Source organism: Syzygium oleosum, unplaced genomic scaffold (genome assembly GCF_021117445.2).
Source record: "Syzygium oleosum isolate NSW1041296 unplaced genomic scaffold, Sole_v2.1 Sole_v2.03, whole genome shotgun sequence".
Lineage (NCBI taxonomy): Eukaryota > Viridiplantae > Streptophyta > Magnoliopsida > Myrtales > Myrtaceae > Syzygium > Syzygium oleosum.
The window spans coordinates 13,003,878-13,025,856 of record NW_026607487.1 but is presented as its reverse complement, the minus strand read 5'-3'; the positions used below and the strand labels follow the sequence as shown (position 1 = coordinate 13,025,856).

General features: G+C 39.9%; 2 protein-coding genes across 2 annotated transcripts; both read right to left on the bottom strand.

Moving 5' to 3' along the window:
- Positions 1 to 927: 927 nt before the first annotated feature.
- LOC115670825 (probable UDP-3-O-acyl-N-acetylglucosamine deacetylase 1, mitochondrial) lies at positions 928 to 8,531 on the bottom strand. The gene is made up of 7 exons (XM_030592181.2): positions 8,370 to 8,531; positions 7,915 to 8,223; positions 6,822 to 7,028; positions 5,337 to 5,438; positions 4,310 to 4,374; positions 3,887 to 4,031; positions 928 to 1,740 (listed from the first exon to the last, which is right to left on the bottom strand). The coding sequence occupies exons 1-7, from the start codon at positions 8,499 to 8,501 to the stop codon at positions 1,696 to 1,698; spliced, it is 1,005 nt and encodes a 334-aa protein (XP_030448041.1). The 5' UTR covers positions 8,502 to 8,531; the 3' UTR covers positions 928 to 1,695.
- Positions 8,532 to 11,526: 2,995 nt separating this feature from the next.
- LOC115670882 (uncharacterized) lies at positions 11,527 to 17,555 on the bottom strand. Its single transcript, XM_030592275.2, has 3 exons — positions 14,997 to 17,555; positions 13,051 to 13,626; positions 11,527 to 12,041 (listed from the first exon to the last, which is right to left on the bottom strand). Exons 1-3 carry the CDS (start codon positions 17,263 to 17,265, stop codon positions 11,887 to 11,889), a joined length of 3,000 nt encoding a protein of 999 aa, XP_030448135.1. The 5' UTR covers positions 17,266 to 17,555; the 3' UTR covers positions 11,527 to 11,886.
- Positions 17,556 to 21,979: the final 4,424 nt, after the last annotated feature.

Here is a 21,979-nt window from a genome sequence, read left to right as displayed (position 1 = left end):
CCATCCCACTTGGAGGACTAGGTCATTCGCGTGAGATATGACTTTAATGTACCTCGGGTAAGTTAGGTCTGTTCAATGAAAGCGACCACGTTGTGCGGCGTGGAATGTACTTGAAGCCTCGTGCGGCTTGGAGTTTGGATTTCTATCTGGTGCGATTTGGTGCTGGCATGTGTTTTCAATGAAGACTGAGCGTAATGAGATGGGCATCGCGGTTGATAAAAGGTAACAGAAGCAGTAAAAGCGGCCGTCGTGGTGGATGTGGTATTGATGGCAGCGATGCAGATGGACTTGGCTACGACTTTGACCTGATCATGGGAAAATTGGTCCGGTGACTTTAGGATGTGAGGCCAGTCACTCGAGAGGCATTTGGTAGAGATTTCGACTCATCTATCCCGATTTCGCATGAGCATATTATATAAGTTGCGGCACATATGTGGATGAGAATCCGATAAGACAATATGTAACTTTCTCGGTTCAGTGATTGGGTTGAAACAGGGCTTGTAAGGTGCAATGCAAGCCCCAGATCATACATAATGCCTAGACTTATGCATAGAGTTGATCCTTATGGATCCAATCTACCTGTCAATAAGGTGTAGTGGTGATAGTGAACTAGAAGATAAGGTGGAAATATGTAGATCTTTCCGGATAATAACCGAAAAGTAAAGGTTTAAAACTTAACTGAACTTGTGAATACAGATGAGTATTAGATAAAATTGATGATCATAGACAGAAGAAACAGGAGCTACGAACATACTAGTGATGACAAAGTTCTCGTATAGGTCAATTAATCACCAAATGAAATTCAGTTCAGCTAGGTGTCAAGAGTGCTGCACCAAAACACCAGCTTAATACTTTTGAAAGATGTAACAAATCAAAGGTTTGGAGGTGTCGCAAAGGAAGAGAACAGGTAAGAAGAGGGAAAAAGACTGAAGGAAAACACAGGCAAACATATGCTCGAGAATTTCCATTTCACGATACATCTCAGCGGCCTAGAAATATCAGTTCATACAGATGCTTTTATGAGGTACCTAGTGATAAATAATAGCTGTCACTTGCTAACAATAGTTCCTGTCTTAAACTCCAGCAACCATAGATAATCTCTCCCTTCTAACCATCCGGATAGAAAGACCGTAATCAAGAATGCATGTTTAAACAAGGAATGAGCTTATACACTATCTTCGAGAATTTAAAAGTAACCCAAAAGCCTTTTCCCTGGCAGATTTTCCCCCAAGTTGGCAGTAGCTGCTTTAGTGCGGAGAGCTAACTTCAACTTCTGGCAAGAAAAGGCTGACTGATACTGTTGCTCCAATTAGTAAGAACCATCCATATTAATGCAGCTCTATTCGACAAATGGTTCAGATCGTAGCTGAATCCTCTGGTCAGACAGCAACTGCTTCTGAACATTTTGCACTTTGTGAATAGTTAATGTCACCTGCAGGGATACCCCTGGGTGCAAGCATCCAAGCATCTTATAGTGATAGACCACTTCGATGTTCTTACCAAGAAGGTTCTTTCTTGGCTTTGAGCAGAATAATCTTAGGATGATGTTGAGATGATCCCTAGAGCATTCAAACTGCAGCTCTTATAGTATTTTCATCTAGGAGAGTAAGAACATATTCTATCGTCTAGTTCCTTGCATTGTGACTACTTTAATCTGGGACATCTTGAGCACAGTTAGCCAATCTTGCTCACGAACTATAACAAGCAGCGTAAAAACCCAGCATGCAGCGCATGGCCACTCTGTGATTATATCCAAAAGTTAGCATTTAACATTCTTGAGATTGCATATCACAGTTCACACTTATCACAACTATACATAAGTACAGAACTATGAAGCCAGTAAAAGCATACTCCATGTCGAAAATATAATTACCCGTGTTACCTAGAACAGAAGAAATGCAGCCAAAAGGAATGTTTCCATGTTCAACTTTCTCTACTTTTGGATCAAAGGGAAGTACTGAATACAAGACGAAATAATAGCATAAAAGGTTCTGAACGTGAGTGTGCTAGTCGAAATACAGAGCAATTAAATGGGGATCGAAAGGGAAAACTGCATGTACACACCCCTTGCTTTGGGTGCTAGCTTAAGTGAGCCAGTGTACTTTATATTTGATGATGTTAGTCCCTACATATATTTGATTATCCGGTATATTCCATTAAATGTCAATGCACCAACGATGCCCACAACATTTCCACGTCGGACATTGGCAGGGGGGAATCCCATTGGAAGTTTGTCAGAGAGGGCATCAACAACTTGTCAAAATTGCAGGGACTGATATTGCCAATTTTGAATCCAAGGGGTCTCTAACTAAAACACCCACAATAAAGGGACTCTATAAGGACAATTATCCCCAGTCAAAATTGCCAAACAATGCCCAATTGCTACAAGGGCACTACGAAGAAAAGATTAAATCCAAACGTAAACTGAAAATTTATAGAGATTGACTATTTGATACTCTCCTTCAACCCCCCCTCCCCTTCCCTCCTTTACAATTTCTAAATTTGTGTTCTGAGCTCTCTCATCCTCTGCTCTTTTGGGTAAAGCCACAGGAGGACAATTTTCCCCAGTCAAATTGCCAAACAATGCGTCGTTGCTACAGAGGTGCCAAGAAGAGAAGATTGCATCCAAAGATACGACAGCGTACGCTGAAAATTTCTAGAGATCGACTATTTGATACTCTTCTTTAACCTCCACCCTGCTCCCTCTTCTAATTACTAAATTAGCATTCTGTGCTTCCTCTCTCTATATCCCCTGCTATTTTGGGTAAGGCCACAGGTGGTCTTTTTTTCTGTGTTGTGGGAGAAAGAGAAGGGTTTCCATTGGCAGCAGTGGTTAGTGTATGCCTAACAAATAAGCCGCAGCATAAGGCATTAAGCATCCCATCAAAGGAATAAACTGGAGTCCACTTGAGCCAACTCCAGCAGGGGTTAGCCTTATTATCTTGACAATGTGAGTCTTCCCTTTGCGTAAGTTCGGAAATCTGGAATTACTTTTCCACTCTTAAGCAAAACCCATTAACCATTATTTGCTATAGGTAGCATTGACAACAAGGAACATCAGAAAGCATAAACATGCTCAATAGCAATCAATTTCTGCCAGAATTGACTCCAAATGCTACATCAATCACTCCATGCAAGTGAAAATGATCTTCCATTTTTCTTAAGAAACCAAACAGCCAAAAGGATCCTTAAGTATGCAGGGATTATCTCCGTAACCAATGACACAGTGATAGATAACTCAGAAAGTCGGACAAAGTCAATGCCATCCATCCGAATATCTCGCATACGATGCGAACCTAAGTCAAGCAGGGCTACCCACTAAGGTTAAGCATATCCGAATATCTCGCTTACAGCAATGATAAGGTAATATCATTATGTTGCATCAAGTTTTACAATGCATCTACTTTCCCTATATCTACTTTCCCTATATGAAGGCGTGCTTTAATATTTAATTATTTTAACACTACCTTTCACACTTAATCTAGTATCTTTGCCTAGTACTAAGCGTGGACATTGCCCTAGAAAGATTTGCACTCAGAACCTCATGCTCTGATACCATGTGATATTTTGTGGGACTACTGCCAAATATTCTAAAAGCTTAAGCTGTTAGATGAAGTTGTGGTTTAATAATTAATTATTCTAACAATAATGTTTCATGGTCGGTACAATTCAAATATCTAATTTATTAGGAAATTTGAATGTACTTATAAGTGTCTCAATTGGTACACATCATTTTGCACCATCATAATCACCTTAATATTTGCACGTGAAAGTTTACATATTGTAATTTTTCCTTTGGCAGTAAAAAAAAAGCACATATTCCAATATGGCAATCTTAGGTTGCATGGAAAACATGAAAAATTTAAAAGCGAAATTGGTTAAATACCTTGTAAGCAACTACATGTCCCACTGGAAGCCCTTGACTACCACACCGTGCAAAAAGAGAAAGATCACCAATAAGATCCAAGGCCTTATGGCGACATGGTTCCTCATCGAAACGCAATGGCGGGTTTAACCAACCTTTATCTGCACTGTAGATGATTACCAGGATGCAAAATGTCAATCAATGGAGCAAAAGAGAAAAAAGTATGCTGCCTGCTTTGGCTTGTTGCTTCCAAAATTTTTAAAAAACAACCTTGGGACATTACGCAGCATAATATCTTGCACCGTCTTCCAACATAACTTAAGCATTTCTTCTTTGAAAATTCAGGTTCTAAAATTACCAGTAGAAGCTGACCCTCGTTTTGGCCATTCACATAACTCAATAGGGGAAAAAAACAACAGAATAAAAGAGGTTTCAAGGTCTCACCTACAAACCAAGGCATTTTCTAGTGAGCCTCCTTTTATCAATCCGCTACTGCGCATTTTCTCTACCTAAGAAAATATTGCAATATGAGTTCTGGCTTTAGGTGGAAAAGCAAAAACTAAGGGAGATCTTCTGCTGGAAACAAGGTCCTTATCATTCAAGACGAATGCAAATACGGGCCAGTTAGAAACAGGCAAGTAATTTCATGGAAAAAAAAGATATTCTGTTGTCCAGATGGCACAAATTAAGGTAATAAGACAAGTGCGTTTACCAAACAAAACAAAAGGCGTAAGTGGATTGGAAACGAACAAGCTAATATTCCCAACCACTGATCTTATAGCAATTTTCATACTACTAACAGTATTCATAGTCACCCAGCACTGCAAAAATCCTGGTCGTGGGTGAGGCAGATGTGAAATTTGCATACTCAGTACGTCAAATTTCTAGACTCTGCCAGTTCAAGCAAATATATTTCACAAACATGGATGGAAACATATCAAAATGCAAGGAGGAATTTTATATTTTGTTTACTCTGTTATTCTTTTCTTTTTAGTTGTTAAAAGGTACGAAAAATGAACACAAAAGGCAAGCCAAGGTAATATCCAACGATTTGTCAGACAGCAGTATTTTACAGGCATGAAAAATAGTAATAGATGACAATAGTTTATCTGATGGATATTAAAAGATGCAAGATTGTTTTTTCATTCATTACTGCGTAAGTGAGACCCTCACTACAGACGATTTAGTATCCCTCAGTTCCTTGATCAGTGCTGTGATAGCTGAAGCTGTGTAAATGGGCATGGACTGACGAACTGCCTTGACTTTATAAGTCAAATTTTCCAGTTGTCAAAATCATGATTAAAATCAGGAAAGGTAAGTTTAGTAATTGAAAAAGAAGTGTGTGTGGCCGTGTAGCCACTCTAAAGTATAAGCTTATTCTATTATAGTGAGGGAAGGGAAGATCCATGCATAGGAGAGTAAGATATGGATTGTGATGAGTGGCAAGTGCCATGGTGACAAAACAACTGACCTCCTCGTAAATGCAAAAGGTTCGTGAAGGAGCAATTTCCCTTTTATAAAAGGAGTCGTATTCAATAGAAGAGGAGAACCACTGGCAGCCAATAGATGGGACCTGCATCACCAGCATAATAATGGAAATTAGAGCTCTCAGTTAATGACTCAAACACTGTATTGCATCTGATGACCCCACTAATGCACTTCTTCATCTGATTGCTTAGCTCAACCTTACATTTACAGTTTAGCCATATAGATGCACATGTAACTAGAATGAGCAGAGATCACAGATTTAGCTTCCAATGACTACAAATAAGGTGGTAGTATAGTGGTGCTAAAAAGCATCACTCAAGCAAAGAATCTGGGGCCTGAGAAACACTACTTTGAATAACAACATGATGAGAGTTTGAAAGGTCCAACAAAACCAGATCTATTCAACGGCCACTTTGAAACTTCAAAATATATCTGAAAAAGATTTTAGTCAGATTAATCAAGCTAGTGACCCAGACAATTTCAGATAAGTGTTATAGACAGTACGTATACACATGTAGAAGTGCATCCATGCACAAAATACATTTGCCAACCTCAATCTGAAATCAGGGACGGAGATATAACTTCTCCTGATCTATAAAAACGGAAAGTGGTGCACAGAGCAACAGCAAGAAGAGAATTGATATGAGTGGAGAGCCATGATGGAAGTTACAATGTCCTAGATCGAATGAGTAAACCCATAATTCTGGAGTTTTCATCTCCATGTAATGGAAACCTGTCATAGAGAAATTTAGATAAAGAATTGCTAATCAACATAAGAATCTTATGATATCACCATGGTGAGGAAGATGGCAATGTAGAGATCACAACATTAACCATTCATAGCTCGTGATCCTTAATTAGCTGGCCTATCATAAATCTCTGGTTCAGATGCTCAGACACGGAATCCCTTGAAGGTGCTCATATTTTGTTCTCAAACTAAGGCTTATATCTCGGTTGGAAAAAACCAGCCCCAAATGGACCCTACACTGATATACTACTATTACTAAAATCATCTTGTCCCATGATGAATATGGAAGGTTTTTGGGCAATTATAATTCAAATAAGGAAAAAGTGTCATCTAACAACTTTCCCAATATCCAGGTTATTTGAAGGCCCATGCTTCCCCAATTCATGATTGTGAATGTACGTAGCCCCTCCCCTCCTGTAACAGATTGATATCTCCTTGAACTTGTTGAAAGAAGTAAAAGAACTTGAGTAATTCCATAGCTAACAAAATCTTCATTCGAAAAAGGAAATAGTTAAGAAAGGCTTTAAGAAATTATCATGGCATTTGCCATTTGAACAAAATCAGGTAAACCACTGGAAGAATAAGAATAAGTAAGTAGTCAAACAACCTACCAATGACTCTCTTTTTAAGCAAGATTAGCAATTATTAAAGAAGAGGGGATAACTTCTGTGCCTTCCAATAGGCAAAGCCTCAGCCTCTTGTATAAAAGAAGATACGTACATGTGGAAAGTTGATCCCACAACTGATGTGGACCTGTGATGAGGGGAATGCAACTACAAAAGAATCATTCCTCCGGACATGCACTGGTTCATCCAAATATGGCGCCATTTTCTCAAGACTGTTGCCACAAGCATCTTTCGCCACCTCTAAACCAACCCCTTCTATTGCCTCCACCCATTCACCTGCTGACCCATCTAAAATAGGAACCTGCAAAACAAATATCACAAATCATATCTGTGTTCTCATCTGATTCTATACCATTTGCACCCCGGCTATTGACCTTGGAACAGGCACTGAACCTTTTTTGCAATGCACTGAAACTATAGGATCAAACATAGATATATGTCTGTTAATTGCCACGATGCATTTAACAGAGCAATCCGCCAATGAGGTGAAACTTTGTACTAAAACTACATTGTGACAAATAACAGATACTTTCTGGACTGAGATTACTTTAAACCCTTGATGGGAGGGATCCTAGACTAAGCGACAAGGAAACCAAGCAGCATATGTACTACCTCAATGGAGTTTATGTTGTCATGCTCAAGGCCTTTGCTGTTGTAGTTTATCGGGGGGAAAAACTTACTTTCCGAAAGAAGAATTGGTCAGATCAAAGCCCTGGCTGTATTTTTGTTACAATTAACTGACAAGAGAAGGGGGCAATATGGAGCATCCGCGAAGCATCAGCAAAACCTAGCTCAAAAGTCACGGAAGTTAAATGACCATATATTCTGTGTGAATAATGCAGATATGCAAGCTACAAAGACTGCCATATGAAAGTATCTTAAGAGATTACGGGAGAAATTCTTGTCGGATGCTTGAAGACAACACACTTGTTTAGGTCGTCGCAAAGTTCTGTCACGTTGCTTGAAAGATCGACTTTGCAATCAATCTTCACATTCCTAACCTTACTCGTTGAGAGTATACCAACACCAAGTAATACCAAGCAGAAAAATTCAACGGAAAGAACAACCGTAAGTATAATCTCACGCTTCTTCAGACTTCGCTTGTCAGACGCACCACAAAATGCAATCTTGATAGCGAAAAAAGAAAACCTCATCTACCAAAACAACTTCAAACATACAGCACGAACCTCCACATCGCAATCTCCGGCGTCGAGGCCGACAACCTCGATCCGGCAATTGTCGACGCCAGTGGCCTCCAGAGCGGACAGCAAGTGCTCCACGGTGCGGACCCTGCACCCGTCCTTGGAGAGGGTGGTGCAGAGGGGCGATTCCTCCACGTGATCGATCGACGCCGGCACGAGGCGGGACCGGAGGTCGAAGCACCTGCCGCCGCCGGCGAGGTGCGGCCGTATCTTCACCGTCGCGACCTCGCCGGAGTGCAGGCCCACGCCCGCCTTCTCCAAGCTTCCGGCGAGGGTCTGCTGCAGCTTCCCGGTCTGCTAGAGAGCGAGAGAGAGAAGCAGGGGTCAATGCATATCGTTCGGCCGGGGAAACTCGATCGGCGTCCGACTGGTCGGTCAAACGGTTGAATCGCGACCGAAGTCTTGGAGAAAAACAACAGCGAGAGAGAGAGAGAGAGTACGGATTTCCAGGAGATGCGAGAGGAGGACTTGAACAAGGCATGGAAGGCGGAGGAGGAGAGCGCCATGGCGGTGGTGGTGGTCGAGCGAGAGACCAGAAACGCTCGCCGACGCAAAAAGGCCGCCCTCCTCATTCACTCGACAGTGGCCCTGATGCGACGGTGACATGTCCGCGAGCGTCAATTGTGCTCCTGTTAGAAATTTTTTTTTTCCTTTTTTGTTGTTGAGAAAATGGGATAAACAAACGGCGTAAACAAACGGCCTCTCAATTTTGACCCAATATACAATGTAGTTACTGAACCTTTAATTTGTTCAATATCGTTTCCGAAGTTCAACATTAGATTAAAGTTTATGGACTATATAATTCATGGATCACGTTGCACGTTGCGTTAAATTTTAGGAATCGTTTGTGCCGTTATCCTTTCTTTTTTTTATCAAGATGTCTGCGTCGAAATTTAGAATTTCTTTTTTATTTTCAATTTTGCCTGTATAATTTAAGTCAAATATTTTTTGGCGTGAATTTACATATTAATATTGATATATAATAAAAATCTCCGAAGTTTCAAGTTTAAAAGAAATTATTATGTGCTGAACAAGCAAAAAAAAAAAGTAAAAAGCAAAAGATAAATTTGAATTCAATATGTGCTTTCATGCGCTTTTTTTTTTACTAATTCAAATCCTAACTAGCTACAACCATACACACACACACATATATATATTCTCGTAATCTCTGCATTAGAAGGAATAGCATGCAAAAAATTTAAATATGTCCAACATTTATTCATTTTATTTCATGATTATATCAATTAACTCTTAATCAGAAGAATCTTGGGTCATTATAAAACCGTTCTTTCGTTTTTTGGTTGTCCAAAAATTAATTTATAATAAATTTATCATGGAAATATAAATTTGAGATTTTTTATAATATTAATCCAAAAAATTATCATCACATTTTCGAATTTCAAACACAAACACTTTCACGTGACATTCACGACGAGTTAACATCGATCCTCCCGTAGCTTTCATGCGTCACCGGTCACGAAGCTTCGCTTCTCAGCTCCAATGGGTTTGGAGGAATTTGGACGGTGACACGTGGCATTGCATGAGAGAGAGGGAGGGAGGATGGTGGGCTCAATTAAGGGCCCAATTCTTAAAAAAAAAATGAAATGCTTGAATTTATACGATTCAAGTTATAAATATCATCATTTTCCAAAGAATTCATAACATGCACCAACTTTCACTCGAAGAATAAAACTACCCGCTGTCGAATCCTCCTTCCCTACAAGCGGATTGACATATTTGACTTGACTAACCATGCGTGTACTCATTGGCAGGGTGATACGACCGTCGTTTTTCACGAATCGTCATTAGTGACAGCGCAATCTCCTTTTCCAATAGCCACGGCTTGCTTAGAAAGACGTCGTTTATTTTGTTTTGATGCCGATAGAGATATGTTCTCTTGGGATGAGAGTTTGCTTATCATCTCATGATCTGTGCAATTTAAGCTGTTGTGCAAACATCATGTGTCACGAGTTGTTGGAAAATGTTGTGCACAGCGATGCCCATGCCCAAATAGCAGAGTTCACTCGGTCGTAACCACATATCATTTGGTTTTGTCGGCAAGACGAAACGTTGATCCATCTCCAACTGTATCTTCATAAAATCAAATGATTCTACTCGATTATTCCATAACCAAAGGAGCATCATCGGTCCTTGCACTACGCACTCATTGGCGAATTCGATGGTTTTTTTCTGTTTGAACCAAAAATCATCGCTAGATCGGTCCATTAGTGGGAGAACAAGATACGAGGAATTGCTGTTGATAATACAAAATTGCAACGAATGATGATATGTTACGACCTCCAACGCAACTAATTTTTTTTTATTTGTAGCAAATTTATTTTCCATTCAACCCTAGACCGGTCAACCAATCGCGAAAAAGGGCGAACAACGCAAGAACTAAGGCCTGACAATTGCTCTTGATTACAAAAGATTGCAGGAGTTTCCTCCGTTTAACCTTTTGTAGTATATGGGAAAACGAATTCCTTTAGGAATAATTTTCAATGACTTGATGTTGGTACGCATGAGTCGGGCACGAGCATGAATACTAAAAGTAACAAATTGCCGGTTTTTTTTTTTTTGTCAAGATAACATTTCATTTATTTTCACGGAAATACAAGAAAAAAACAAAGCAGTCCAACTACAAATTGAGATAAATCTCATACAACTTCAAAACAAAGCAAGCTCCAAATAATAAAATAAATCATCAAAATAAGATTAGGGATCATCCGCTAAAAAGCAAATCTGTGACTTCTTCAAATCAAAATTGACGACTGATTACTGAATCTGTTTTCCATAACAAACATATGTTGCTACGGCTTTACCTTTCGACAGTGTGCACCTAAGTTTGGTGTTCCCAACATCATCATTGTTTAGAATAACAAAGCTAAACAAGCATAGATTGACACCTACAAAAGTTAAACTTTCACAAAGCTCCTCCAATTTCTTTGAAATTGGATTTGTATAGCAACGAAACTCGAGCGAAGAGAAACCCAAGATCATACAAGCAGAAATCTCAAAATTTAGACTAAATTAGGATAAAAAATCTCCCTGAAATGGAAAGGAAAAACTTCCAAATCTAGATTAGATCAGAAGAGAAAAGCTCTGCAAAACGATAGAAGCAAGAAAAGAGAACTAAGAACCAAATGAGTCAAAGAAAAAAGAAAAAGGGAGGGGAGAGGAGCAACAGATCTAGCTCAAACCCTCTCCACCCTAGAGATCGAAGAAGAAAGTTGTGTGAAGATTAAAGGGAGAGGAGAAAATCTAGGGAGGAGAGTGGAAATGCGGCGCTACTCTTTAGCTCACTGCGTAGCTCACTGGAACTTGAATTCTTCTAACAAATTGCCACTTGAAGGTGAACAATTCGGACGTCCTCGCGTCATACGAGATAGTCTACTAGTCTGAAACAGAATAAAGGAACAAAAAAGCAGCCGTAGAGAGAATTTGTTTGAGACGTAGATATAGATCTACATAATTGCTACCGTGAAATGATTTAAGGTAAGAAGGTATAAAAATGACTAGAAGCGCCACTCGAAAGCATCCAAGCATATAAGAAAGTATTACGTGAATCATACCATGCTTAGATACAGCGTGTGAAACAGATCCACGAATTCAAGCTAAAAACACAAGTAAAATAGCTACGTAGGTCATAAATACATAATCTGCTACTTGTATGTTCCGATCATCCTGCACAATAACATCAACCTTGTGGAGAGCTTCCTAGGATAAGTTCCTATATACAAAGCATTAACTTACTTTCCAAGAGCGAGACAATGCACATGTTAGCAACCTATCTACCTATACATTCTGTACTTCATCGGCACTGCCATTGCTGAATTGCTGATGTCAGAGGCAATTGGCAACGGTAGACAATGCTCGGGCCTAATGTTAGCAGAGAATACCATAGTGCTCAAGGGTGATTGATTCATGACTCACAAAGGATAGGAGTCATGTCGGATATTACACGGGGTGTACTGGATTTTTCATCATGTATCTGCACTTATGCGCGTGCTGTTGGGATTGCTGATCAATTGCAGGGCCACTTGCGATACGTTTCTTCTCTCTAGGCGGCTGCAGATGGACTCCAGAGGAAGAAGCGGGTGTGCTAGTTGGCACTGAGATAAATCAGTAAGAAAGCAAACAAGGTTCAGGTGCAATGATCTAAAGTAAAGAAACAACTAACAAAAGAGCACTCTCCATAACTTCAAGACCAATTTTCATTAGCTCAATGACTTAAAAGTGAACAGAACTTTATAAAGCAGTGTTAACAAGAAAAATAGTACATTAAAATGTAAAAAAGATCAGAATAGTAGCAATCAGATGGACATTAAAGTGAAGCTTGGGATCCCACCTACGGCATTCGAAATTTTTCATGCCCTCATTCAATGTAATAGTTTCACCAGAACATAAAAGAGCAAAACCATACAGCTTTGGGCAATTAGGAAGCATACGTGCCCCGAATGAGTTGAAGTATATGTTATGGTACCATGCACAATTAATACTCTCAATGACCCAATGAAAAAAGTGCCATGGTTATTCGCTGTCTTAAATAATAAAAGAGAGCAGCAGGATAGAAGGAAAATGCAGACAGCTAGATATTGTATACTTTTTATGCAGCAACTCAGCAAGAGTCTTGCAGTTGCAACTTTAAAACTTTTCTCGCTAAACGAGTACTCCAAAGATTCGTGCAGCAAATTAAACTCCAACATCTTATAGATTGTAAACTTCGTGATGAACCTGGCTGTCAAGCATGTAGTGTTGGCTTTGGCTTCTGGTCATACCAAACCAAGTCATAAACCGAGTCATTTTGAATGGGTAGAAACATGCTTATTATCTAGCCAACTCCAAACCAACCAAGTTGACCCTTTTTGACCAATCCTCTGTTTAGTCTGCTCCACACGTGTATACGCAAGACAAGAATATTGTACATAACAAAGAAATAGATGGGTTATCAAAACCTGGCATCAAAGTGAAACACAATGGGAACTCAGTGAAAAAATAAAGATCTGCAAAGTTTTTGGGGCTGCCGTCATTCTATAAGAAAGCATGTGCCAAAAATATTTCTTTCGAAAAGCCAAAAGAGGGGAGAAAGGAGAAGAATATTAAGAGTCATAGAAAATTTACCCGTCATCCTGTTGGCAAGACCAAGGGTCTGGCATAACAGAGGAGCATTGTCATTCAGCGAAACATGATCCGCTAGATTCAGAATCTCATTTTCATTGAAGCAAGAAACCAACTTAAATGCAGCCAAGAAATGCAGAAAACTGAAAACCTCTAACAAACTCTCGGCTTTTTCTGTCAGTTTCACTTTCCATTCTGTTGCCAGCTTCATTGCTCCTTCTTTAACTTCATTCGTTGGTGAAGGTGAAACTTTTATCAGCTGCTCTAACAGAAAAATTTGACTCCTGAGAACATCAGTATGCAAATTCATATCCATACTATTTGAGAGTTGCCTATGAGACCCCTCAATTACACCCAGAACAAGTTTTGCAGGGTCAGAGGAGCTTCGCAGCTCATCCGAGATTTCTTTGAGGATTGCACGATCTTCAGTCAAAAGCTCAGTTTTGAGAAACTGCAAAGTTCCTCCAACAGAGCCAGTTGGTGGTGGAGGAATCGTAACCAAAGAATCATCTGCATTGTGCACAATACAAAGCTCTGACTCGGTCTTTATTTGCCACTGTTGAATGGATCTCAAGGAGCCTGTCATATACAAAGCAGTTGATAGGAATCCAAACCACCTTAATCAAGATGCTTGTAGCCAATGTGGCTTCCCGTGAAATCAAAATCAAACAAGAGTTTATACTAATTACTAACTAGCTACAAGGAGTAGGAAAGACAGCAAGACGAAAATCTAAAGATCAAGCAAAAGCCAATATAAAAAGAAAGGTTGAAGGTTGCAACTGCTAATTAGATATCTTTAGAGAAATATTTTTGAGCTCCAAACATAGATCTCCAACTATTGGATGGAACCTTAAAAGAGCAATATCTATATTTGGTGCCGTATCAACATGAACCTAAGCACTCCATTAAACTCTCTATAGATGAGCCATCGTTCCAAACCAAAAGATGGTAAAGAAATCGCTGACTAGGAGCATTAATGAATCGATTTGCTAAAATTTGGTATGTCTAGACTAGCCAAAAAGCACAAAGTTTGCATGTAGAAAGAAAATGAAAAGTAAATATGTTAAAAGAATAACCGTGTGAAGGTTTGTTCTATTCAGAAAAGCACACAATTTTTTTTAAATAAGAAGACTTTACCTTACGAAAAAAATAAGAAAGATTTACATATAAATTCAGTAAGTGTTAAAGACTAAGGAATCATGATTAATTGTATACTATTTTATTCAGTTAGTATGATATGTGGGTGTTCGTGGAATTTATCAATCAAATTTTGAGGTTAAAGCTCTCTTTTGGATTTGCTTTATCATAAAGAAAGATATGTTCTGAAGGCCTAACCTGATCAAGTTTGGAATATAGTTCAAACAAAATGGACTTATCGATGTAGAGAATTCCAAGTTTAAATAAAAAACTAAAAAGAGCAAGTTGTTTGAGATCAACCACATATATTGGTTGGGCATATTTTAGAATGAAGTAAATATGAGTTAAGAACTTGAGACAGTTTATCTAAAAGGTCATTAAATATACACTGATTTGTGTTTTATTTCTGTCCATCATAAGCACTAGCGTTAAGCCCGAACGAAATTTTCACTTACCTTATCGATCAGACATTTAAAATTTATCAAATTAAATGTTAGAAAAAAAAATCCAGTTAATGATTTTTTAATTGATATGGGGAAAACTTGAACCTGCAAGAAAGTGTAAATCAGCATCAAGTTCTTGCAAGATCAAATCATTATAAAGCGCTGAATCTGCCATGCATATCTGGAAAAAATGGGAATACTTACCTTGCACAAGTTAAAATCCACAGCCATTGTCGTGTATACAAATTTTGTTAGCATAAAGAGATAAGAGCTGAAGCAACATCAATATTGCAAAAACCAGGCACAAAATGATAAAGAAACCAGCAACCAGATCCATCAATGCAAGTTGATAGCTGCGCGAAAACTTACCAGGTTGTGCATCTGAAGAACCTTGGAGATGGCGCAATTCATCCGCCTCTCTGAAATGCGTTACAGAATTGACAAGATTTTGAATTTCGTCTGCATTGAAAGGGGAGGCCAGCTTATATGCCACTAAAAGTCGCAAAAAACCCAAGATCTCCGAATAATTCTCCGGCGATGGCAAAACACTTAGCTTCGCTTTCCATTCATTAGCCACTTTCATTGCAGCTTTCCTCACCTGAGGCTTCGCCTCTGCTGAAAATGTAATTATAGACTCTAAGAGGAAGATACAAATCCTTCGGATTATACCAATATCAAATCCATCTCCATTACTTGAGTCCTGAGGATAGAATCCTTCAATGGCATCTAATAACAATTTTGCAGCGTCAGGTGATGCTTGAATTATTTCCAGTACCTTAGAGCACACCCTGTCGTGCTCCTTGAATTGCTGACCTAGGAACATCAGCAGATTCTTTCCATCAACAACAATTCTGGGTTGAGAATTTACTTGTGAAGCCGAAGCAGATTCATTTACTAATGCATGAGCCGTTACCCCAGAAAGTACATTAAAACTCTCTCTCAACTCCAATTCCCTAGAGCGGGTCTTGAGTGATTTTTCAATCAAATCAAGGCGTTCCCTCCTCAATTCTAGTTCATTACGTAGGACCTCACATTCTTTCTCTTTCATTTCAAGTATCTTAGAGCATTCTTCAATTAACAAGTTAAGCGCATAGAGGTGCTTTTCCTTGAGTTCGAGATCTCTGTGGCCTTCCTTGTTTCTCTCTTCAATTTGATCCAACTGCCCTTTTCTAAATTCAAGCTGTTGAGAGCACTCTGCCATCGACTTCTGCATCAAATCCAATTGCTCCTTTTTGGACTTAAGGGTCAATGAGCATTCAAGAATTGAGCTTTGGACGGAAGCATACTCTTGTTCTTTCAGTTGAAGTCCCTCTGCAGATTTCCTAATACGAATTTCAATGGACTCTAGCTGTTTCCTTTTGGATTCAATTTCAAGATCGTGGTCTTTTATGGACTCTTTGGTTGCATTTAATTCCCTGCATAGATATTGAAGAGATTTGCCAGCCTTTCTTTCTTTTCCTTTAACTGAAGCTAGCTCTTCCATTTTTGTCTTCATTTCCTCTTCAATCTGCTTTACACACTTCCTGATACCCTCCAAATGACCTTCCTTGGATTTAAGCTCTTCCGAGAGCTTTCCAATAGTTGTTTCGATTAACCCCAACTCCCTCTCTTTCAAATCAAGTATTGCCGACCGCTCACTGATCAACTTTTTAATTGCATCAAATTGCTTTTCCTTCGATTCAAGCTCTTCATTGTTCTCCTTGATCAATGTTTTGATTGAATCAAGGAGACTCTCTTTCGATTCGAGTGCTTCAGTGAACTCTTCAACGCATTTCTTGACTCGACCAAGTTCCTCCTCCTTAACTTGAAGTTCAAGGCAGCAGTCATTTATCTTATCTATGAGGGATTGCAATTCACCATGTTTGAGCGCAATCACCCCATCAAGCTCTTCGATAGAGTGTTCCAGAATGCTCAACTCCTTCTCTCTCGAGCCCATTTCCTTGTAACTATCCTCGATCAGATCCTGTACCATGCTCAAGTCCTGTCTTTTCAAATCGACCTCTGCCGACAATTCTTTGTGAGAACTCCTGGTCAATTTCAACTTCTCTATTTCAAAATCTAGTTCCCTAGCATTCTCCTCTAGCAATTTCTGCAACTGTTCAACTTTTTCCTCTTGCAAGCTTACTTTCTGTTGCAGCAGCTCCATCTCCTCTTTTTTCGAACTGTAATTCCCAAGGCATTCCTCGGTCGACCGCCTCAGGGAACTCAACTCCTCCCCCTTGTCTCTGATCAACGAAACGCAATCACCGAGCGCGCCGCGCGTGAGAACCAGTCGCTTCTCCTCCGACTCGCGCTCGTCACGCAACCTCTCAACCTGCTCCTCCACCGAAGCCAGCTCCCTCGTCTTCCTACCGATCTCCCCCTCGCACTCCTCGATCCTCCGCCGGAACTCGCGCAGCTCGCCCTCCCTGGACTCGACCGCGCGGGCGCGCTCCTCGAGCGACCTCTCGCCCTCGAGGAGCTGCTCGGAGCGGCACTGCAACGAGCTCTGGATGGAGTCGAAATGCTCCTCCAAGTCCTTCCACAGGAAGGTGAACAGCAGGACCTTCGACGCCTGGGCTTGCGCTCGCTCGTACGCCCTGGAGACGCTCTCCTTCTTCAGCTCCGCTTGCTTCAGCATGTCGGACACGTCCTCCATCGAAGCACCGGCAATGGCGGAAAAACCAAAGAACAAAAAAAAAAAAAAAAAAGCACACTCCTCTCCCTCCAGAATCCAAACAGGAAACCAAAAACCAAGCGCGAAGAAGCAACGCGAGGTCCTGCAACGAAGACGAACCTGGCGCTGGTGCTGGAGGAGGAGGAAGACGAAACCCTAGAGAGAGAAAGTTGACGAGCAGGCTCCGATTTCCTCTTTTTCGCAGGTGAATAGGAGGAGCACGATTTGGAGAGAGAGAGAGAGAGAGAGAGAGAGAGGGCGCGAGCGAGTTTCTTGGTGTGGAAGCAAAACGGACGGGATTCGACCTTGCGGTTGTAGGGGTAGGGGGGCGGGGGGGGGGGGGCCGTAACATGGCGAGAAATTACCGTCGCCGTGCCACGTGGGGACTCGCTAGAGTTACGTGACAGCAGATCATGCAAAAGGGATACCTCTTATCTTAGACCTCAGTCTCAACCGACTAGATCGGATTGATTTCGACGAACCCAAAAAAATAAAGGGTTAGCATCGTAAAAAATTCAAAATCGATATATTTATGATAAATTATTTTAAATTATCTTTCTAATTACAAAAAAATAAAACTAGATGGATTAATCCTAAAAAGGGTTGCATGTGAAAGAGGACAGATGAGGCGGGTCAATTCGAAAGCCCCAAAAAAAAGGAAAGTCAAATTAATTTGGATTATATTTGAAATCGTAATAAATTGAAAAAGAGGAATGTAATCACAACTCCAAATATGAATAATCAGATGCTTTAATGATAGGAAAAAGAAATATTACGTAATTTCATCGGAGTCAAATAAATGCTGAGCGTCAACTTTTTCTTTGTTCATCGTTTTTGCGAATTTTGTCATGCACTGTGCACTTGATCTTTTTAGCCGGAGCGAAACATGTAGAATCCCTTTAAACCGCTCTTAATGTTCTGGAAATTAGACAATAATTTTTATTTTTTTCCGCAAAAGACCGTGCAATTGAAACGAGCACACGCCTTTGGCATGTGTCGCTGTTCCGGAGGAGGAAGGGAGGGGGGGGCGATTTGCTACCGTGCGCCGGTGACAGCGTGACAGGAAGCACGGTCCTATCGCGTGAGGAGAGCGAAACGCGCGTATCGTACGACTGTACGGTACACTCGTCCCCCAGTCGGGGTGTGGGAGGTGGAGGGGAGAGAGGGAGGGGTGGTTCGGTGTATTTGATTGGAGGATTCGTACGGCGCGGGTTTTGATCGAGGGCCGAGATTTGTTCTCTGAAATTTTTGTGACTGAAAAAGAGCGGAAAAATAGAAGAAGAAAAATAATTAAGGGCACCTCCACATTGAAAAGAATATGAATGGAGAAAAGACGAAAACACATCCAAAATCAAAGATCCAATAAAGGAAAAGAAAATTAAGGGCGCGAATGATAATAATTATGTTTCCTTATTTTTTTATATTTTTATTTTCTAAAACAAGTTTGGGAGGTGGAGGGGAGAGAGGGAGGGGTGGTTCGGTGTATTTGATTGGAGGATTCGTACGGCGCGGGTTTTGATCAAGGGCCGAGATTTGTTCTCTGAAATTTTTGTAACTGAAAAAGGGCGGAAAAATAGAAGAAGAAAAATAATTAAGGGCACCTCTAAATTGAAAAGAATATGAACGGAGAAAAGACGAAAACACATCCAAAATCAAAGATCCAATAAAGGAAAAGAAAATTAAGGGCGCGAATGATAATCATTATGTTTCCTTATTTTTTTATATTTTTATTTTCTAAAACAAGTTTGGGAGGTGGAGGGGAGAGAGGGAGGGGTGATTCGGTGTATTTGATTGGAGGATTCGTACGGCGCGGGTTTTGATCAAGGGCCGAGATTTGTTCTCTGAAATTTTTGTAACTGAAAAAGGGCGGAAAAATAGAAGAAGAAAAATAATTAAGGGCACCTCTAAATTGAAAAGAATATGAATGGAGAAAAGACGAAAACACATCCAAAATCAAAGATCCAATAAAGGAAAAGAAAATTAAGGGCGCGAATGATAATCATTATGTTTCCTTATTTTTTTATATTTTTATTTTCTAAAACAAGTTTGGAACAGAAATCGGTTTGATAAAATAATTTCATTATTTTATTTTTGAGACAAATTTTGGCCTAGAAATATATTTGGAACAGAAATGAGAAGTTAAAATTTTCTACTTTTCTGTTTCTATTCCAGAAACAGAAATAATAACTCTCTTTTATTGTTCACCCTTGCCATCTGCCGCCCGCCATCCACTGCCGCCGCCCATCGTCGGCGGTCCGCTGCTGCCCGCCGCCATCGCTCACCAATCGCCTGCCGCCAGCCAGCCGGCGGAAGTAGAAATTTTATGTCGTTATCAAACGCTACTTTTTGCTCAGAATCTCATCCGGAAAAGAGAAATAGATTTTTCTATTTCTAGCCAGAAATAGGATTAGGGAAGAGAAATGTTTTCATTTGCGCCCTAAATAACGAAAAAAGTCCATTCCGAACGATGTGTGTGTGATTTCGCTTGATCACGTGAAATTTGATTTTTCGCATTTTATATAAATTGACTTATTTTAACTTTTTCTAATATCGAAAGACCGGAAACCACCATATATAATTTTGGGTTAATACCACAAAATCTAAACTGGTACACCATGACAAATCCACCCCAAATTATCTTTTTAATTAACAAAAACTCAAAACTAAAACACATGTGATAAATTTACCTCAAATTAAATTTTGGGCAACAAAAATCACAAATTGGTACATATGTAACAAACATAATAAACCACGTCGTATGTGCATCGACTACTGGGTGCTGAAAAAGCTGAAGATAAAGTGCAAGTATCTTATCCCACTCATCACCAATTCGATCGACTGGCTTGGTGCTGTGTGATTATTCATGAAATTGAATTTGTGATTGGGATACTATCAAATGTGGATTGTTGAGGGGATAAGTAGAAGACCACACGTGTGACACACTATGACTCGTATGAGTTTCTCGTCGTGCCTTTTGGCCTCACAAATACACCAACAACATTCTGCACACTGATGAATAAGTACTCCACCCATTCTTTGATTGTTTTTTCGTTGTTTACCTATATTATATTATAGGGTATAGCCGAACGCTTTAAGAGCACATCGAACATCTTAGACAGGTTTTTCAAGTTTTGTGAGAAACTAACCTATATATTAAGTGCAAGAAGTGCACATTGTTGGGTAAACCACGACAAAACAGGAAGTGTCATTCCTAGGTCACATTGTTGGGGGTGGACAAATGTGCATGGATTTGATCAAGATTCGCCCCATCATGGAGTGAGAACCGCCAACCAAGGTAACACAGTTACAATTGTTCCTTAGCCTCACCAATTATTGTCGGCGGATTGCAATGAGTCGGAAAGGTGGCATATAAGCTGGAACTCTCACCGAAGTTAAATGTACATCCAGTGTCCATGTAAGTATGCTTAAACCATTTCATGTAGATAAAGAAGACTTGGATCGAGGAGAGTCTCAACGGGCACTTCTTGGGCCAATGACCTCATATGATCATAATGTTGATTTCATCATGGAGGTTCGAGTCATGCGGAAGCGATATTGCGCGCCAAAACGAGAATATTTGATCCGATAAAACGGTCTACCGAAGAGTGAAGCAAGTCGGGAACCCGTGGTAGCTCGTTAGTAGTTTAAAGAGCAAATCGATGTCTTCCACGTCGAAGATGCGGCAAGGGCTTTGTTAGATTACGGGAGAACGTCTTGGTCCATAGGTTTTCCACATACGAAGGATTGTGAATAAACCAAAAACACCGAGCGAGCCTCCTTAGGATTTCTTGTGTACTCTAGAATATTCGTAGGGGCGGTATGGAAAATGTATTCTATTCCAGAGAATTCTTATAGTTAATGCAGATAGTTGGTAAAGGAGATAGAAACCTCCACTGTTAGATAAAAGAGAAATCTATGGTTGTGATTAGGGTCCCTTCCCCTCATTTCTATCATCTTACAAGTAATATAAAATATGGAATTTTTCTCTCCAAAAATTTTTCTGAGTGAGGTGAGAAAAACTTATTCGGAAAAAAATTTCTAAGGCCCGGTAAGAAAAATCTGGATCAGTTGGCCCTTGACAAATTGCTCAAAGCCGAAGCCGCTTGCTTCTTATTATTAGTCAGCAACGACTTCCCTTTCTAGTCCCACCAAAGGCATCTTCACCTCGTATTAATACAAGATCTACTTCCCAAATTGTTGGAAAATTTTAAAAGTAAGTTCAAGCCCATTGAACAGCATCTTCCATGTCGCTCCTGTAAATTCAAACAGTTCTATGCAAATCAAACCCTAATATTTGTACAAGACATAATTCCCAAAATCTTAGAACAAGATGATTTTCATAACATCATAAGAGACGAAAAACATACCTTGATCCATGATGATTCATTGTGAAGAAATCAATTGTAGATGAAAAATCTTTGAAGAAATCAGTTTCTCTTTCTTGACCCATTTTCGCTTTCTGACGTTCATGATGAAAAAAAAACCGTCGTTCTATTCTAGGGTTGAGAGATGACCAGTTTTTAATTGGGTCTTTTATAGTCACACCATCCATCATGATGTACAATAATTAGAATACACCTCTCTATTGACAAATAGGAATTTAGCACATAATAGTTGTTAAACTTAAACCACGTATGGGCCAGGCCATTGAGCACATGGGCCATAATAAAATCCAACATTCTCCCACTTGGCCCAT

What these genes read in the sequence shown, in the direction of transcription:
- LOC115670825 (XM_030592181.2), bottom strand. Translation starts at nt 8,501, where the DNA reads ATGAGGAGGGCGGCCTTTTTGCGTCGGCGAGCGTTTCTGGTCTCTCGC. An exon ending in CTCGCATCTCCTGGAAATCC is followed by an intron (nt 8,224 to 8,369) that starts GTACTCTCTCTC and finishes GCTCTCTAGCAG; the next exon opens with ACCGGGAAGCTGCAGCAGAC. An exon ending in CCTTTTGCATTTACGAGGAG is followed by an intron (nt 4,375 to 5,336) that starts GTCAGTTGTTTT and finishes ATATTTTCTTAG; the next exon opens with GTAGAGAAAATGCGCAGTAG.
- LOC115670882 (XM_030592275.2), bottom strand. Translation starts at nt 17,265, where the DNA reads ATGGAGGACGTGTCCGACATGCTGAAGCAAGCGGAGCTGAAGAAGGAG. An exon ending in TTCTTCAGATGCACAACCTG is followed by an intron (nt 13,627 to 14,996) that starts GTAAGTTTTCGC and finishes TGTATATGACAG; the next exon opens with GCTCCTTGAGATCCATTCAA. An exon ending in TCTTGCCAACAGGATGACGG is followed by an intron (nt 12,042 to 13,050) that starts GTAAATTTTCTA and finishes GATTTATCTCAG; the next exon opens with TGCCAACTAGCACACCCGCT.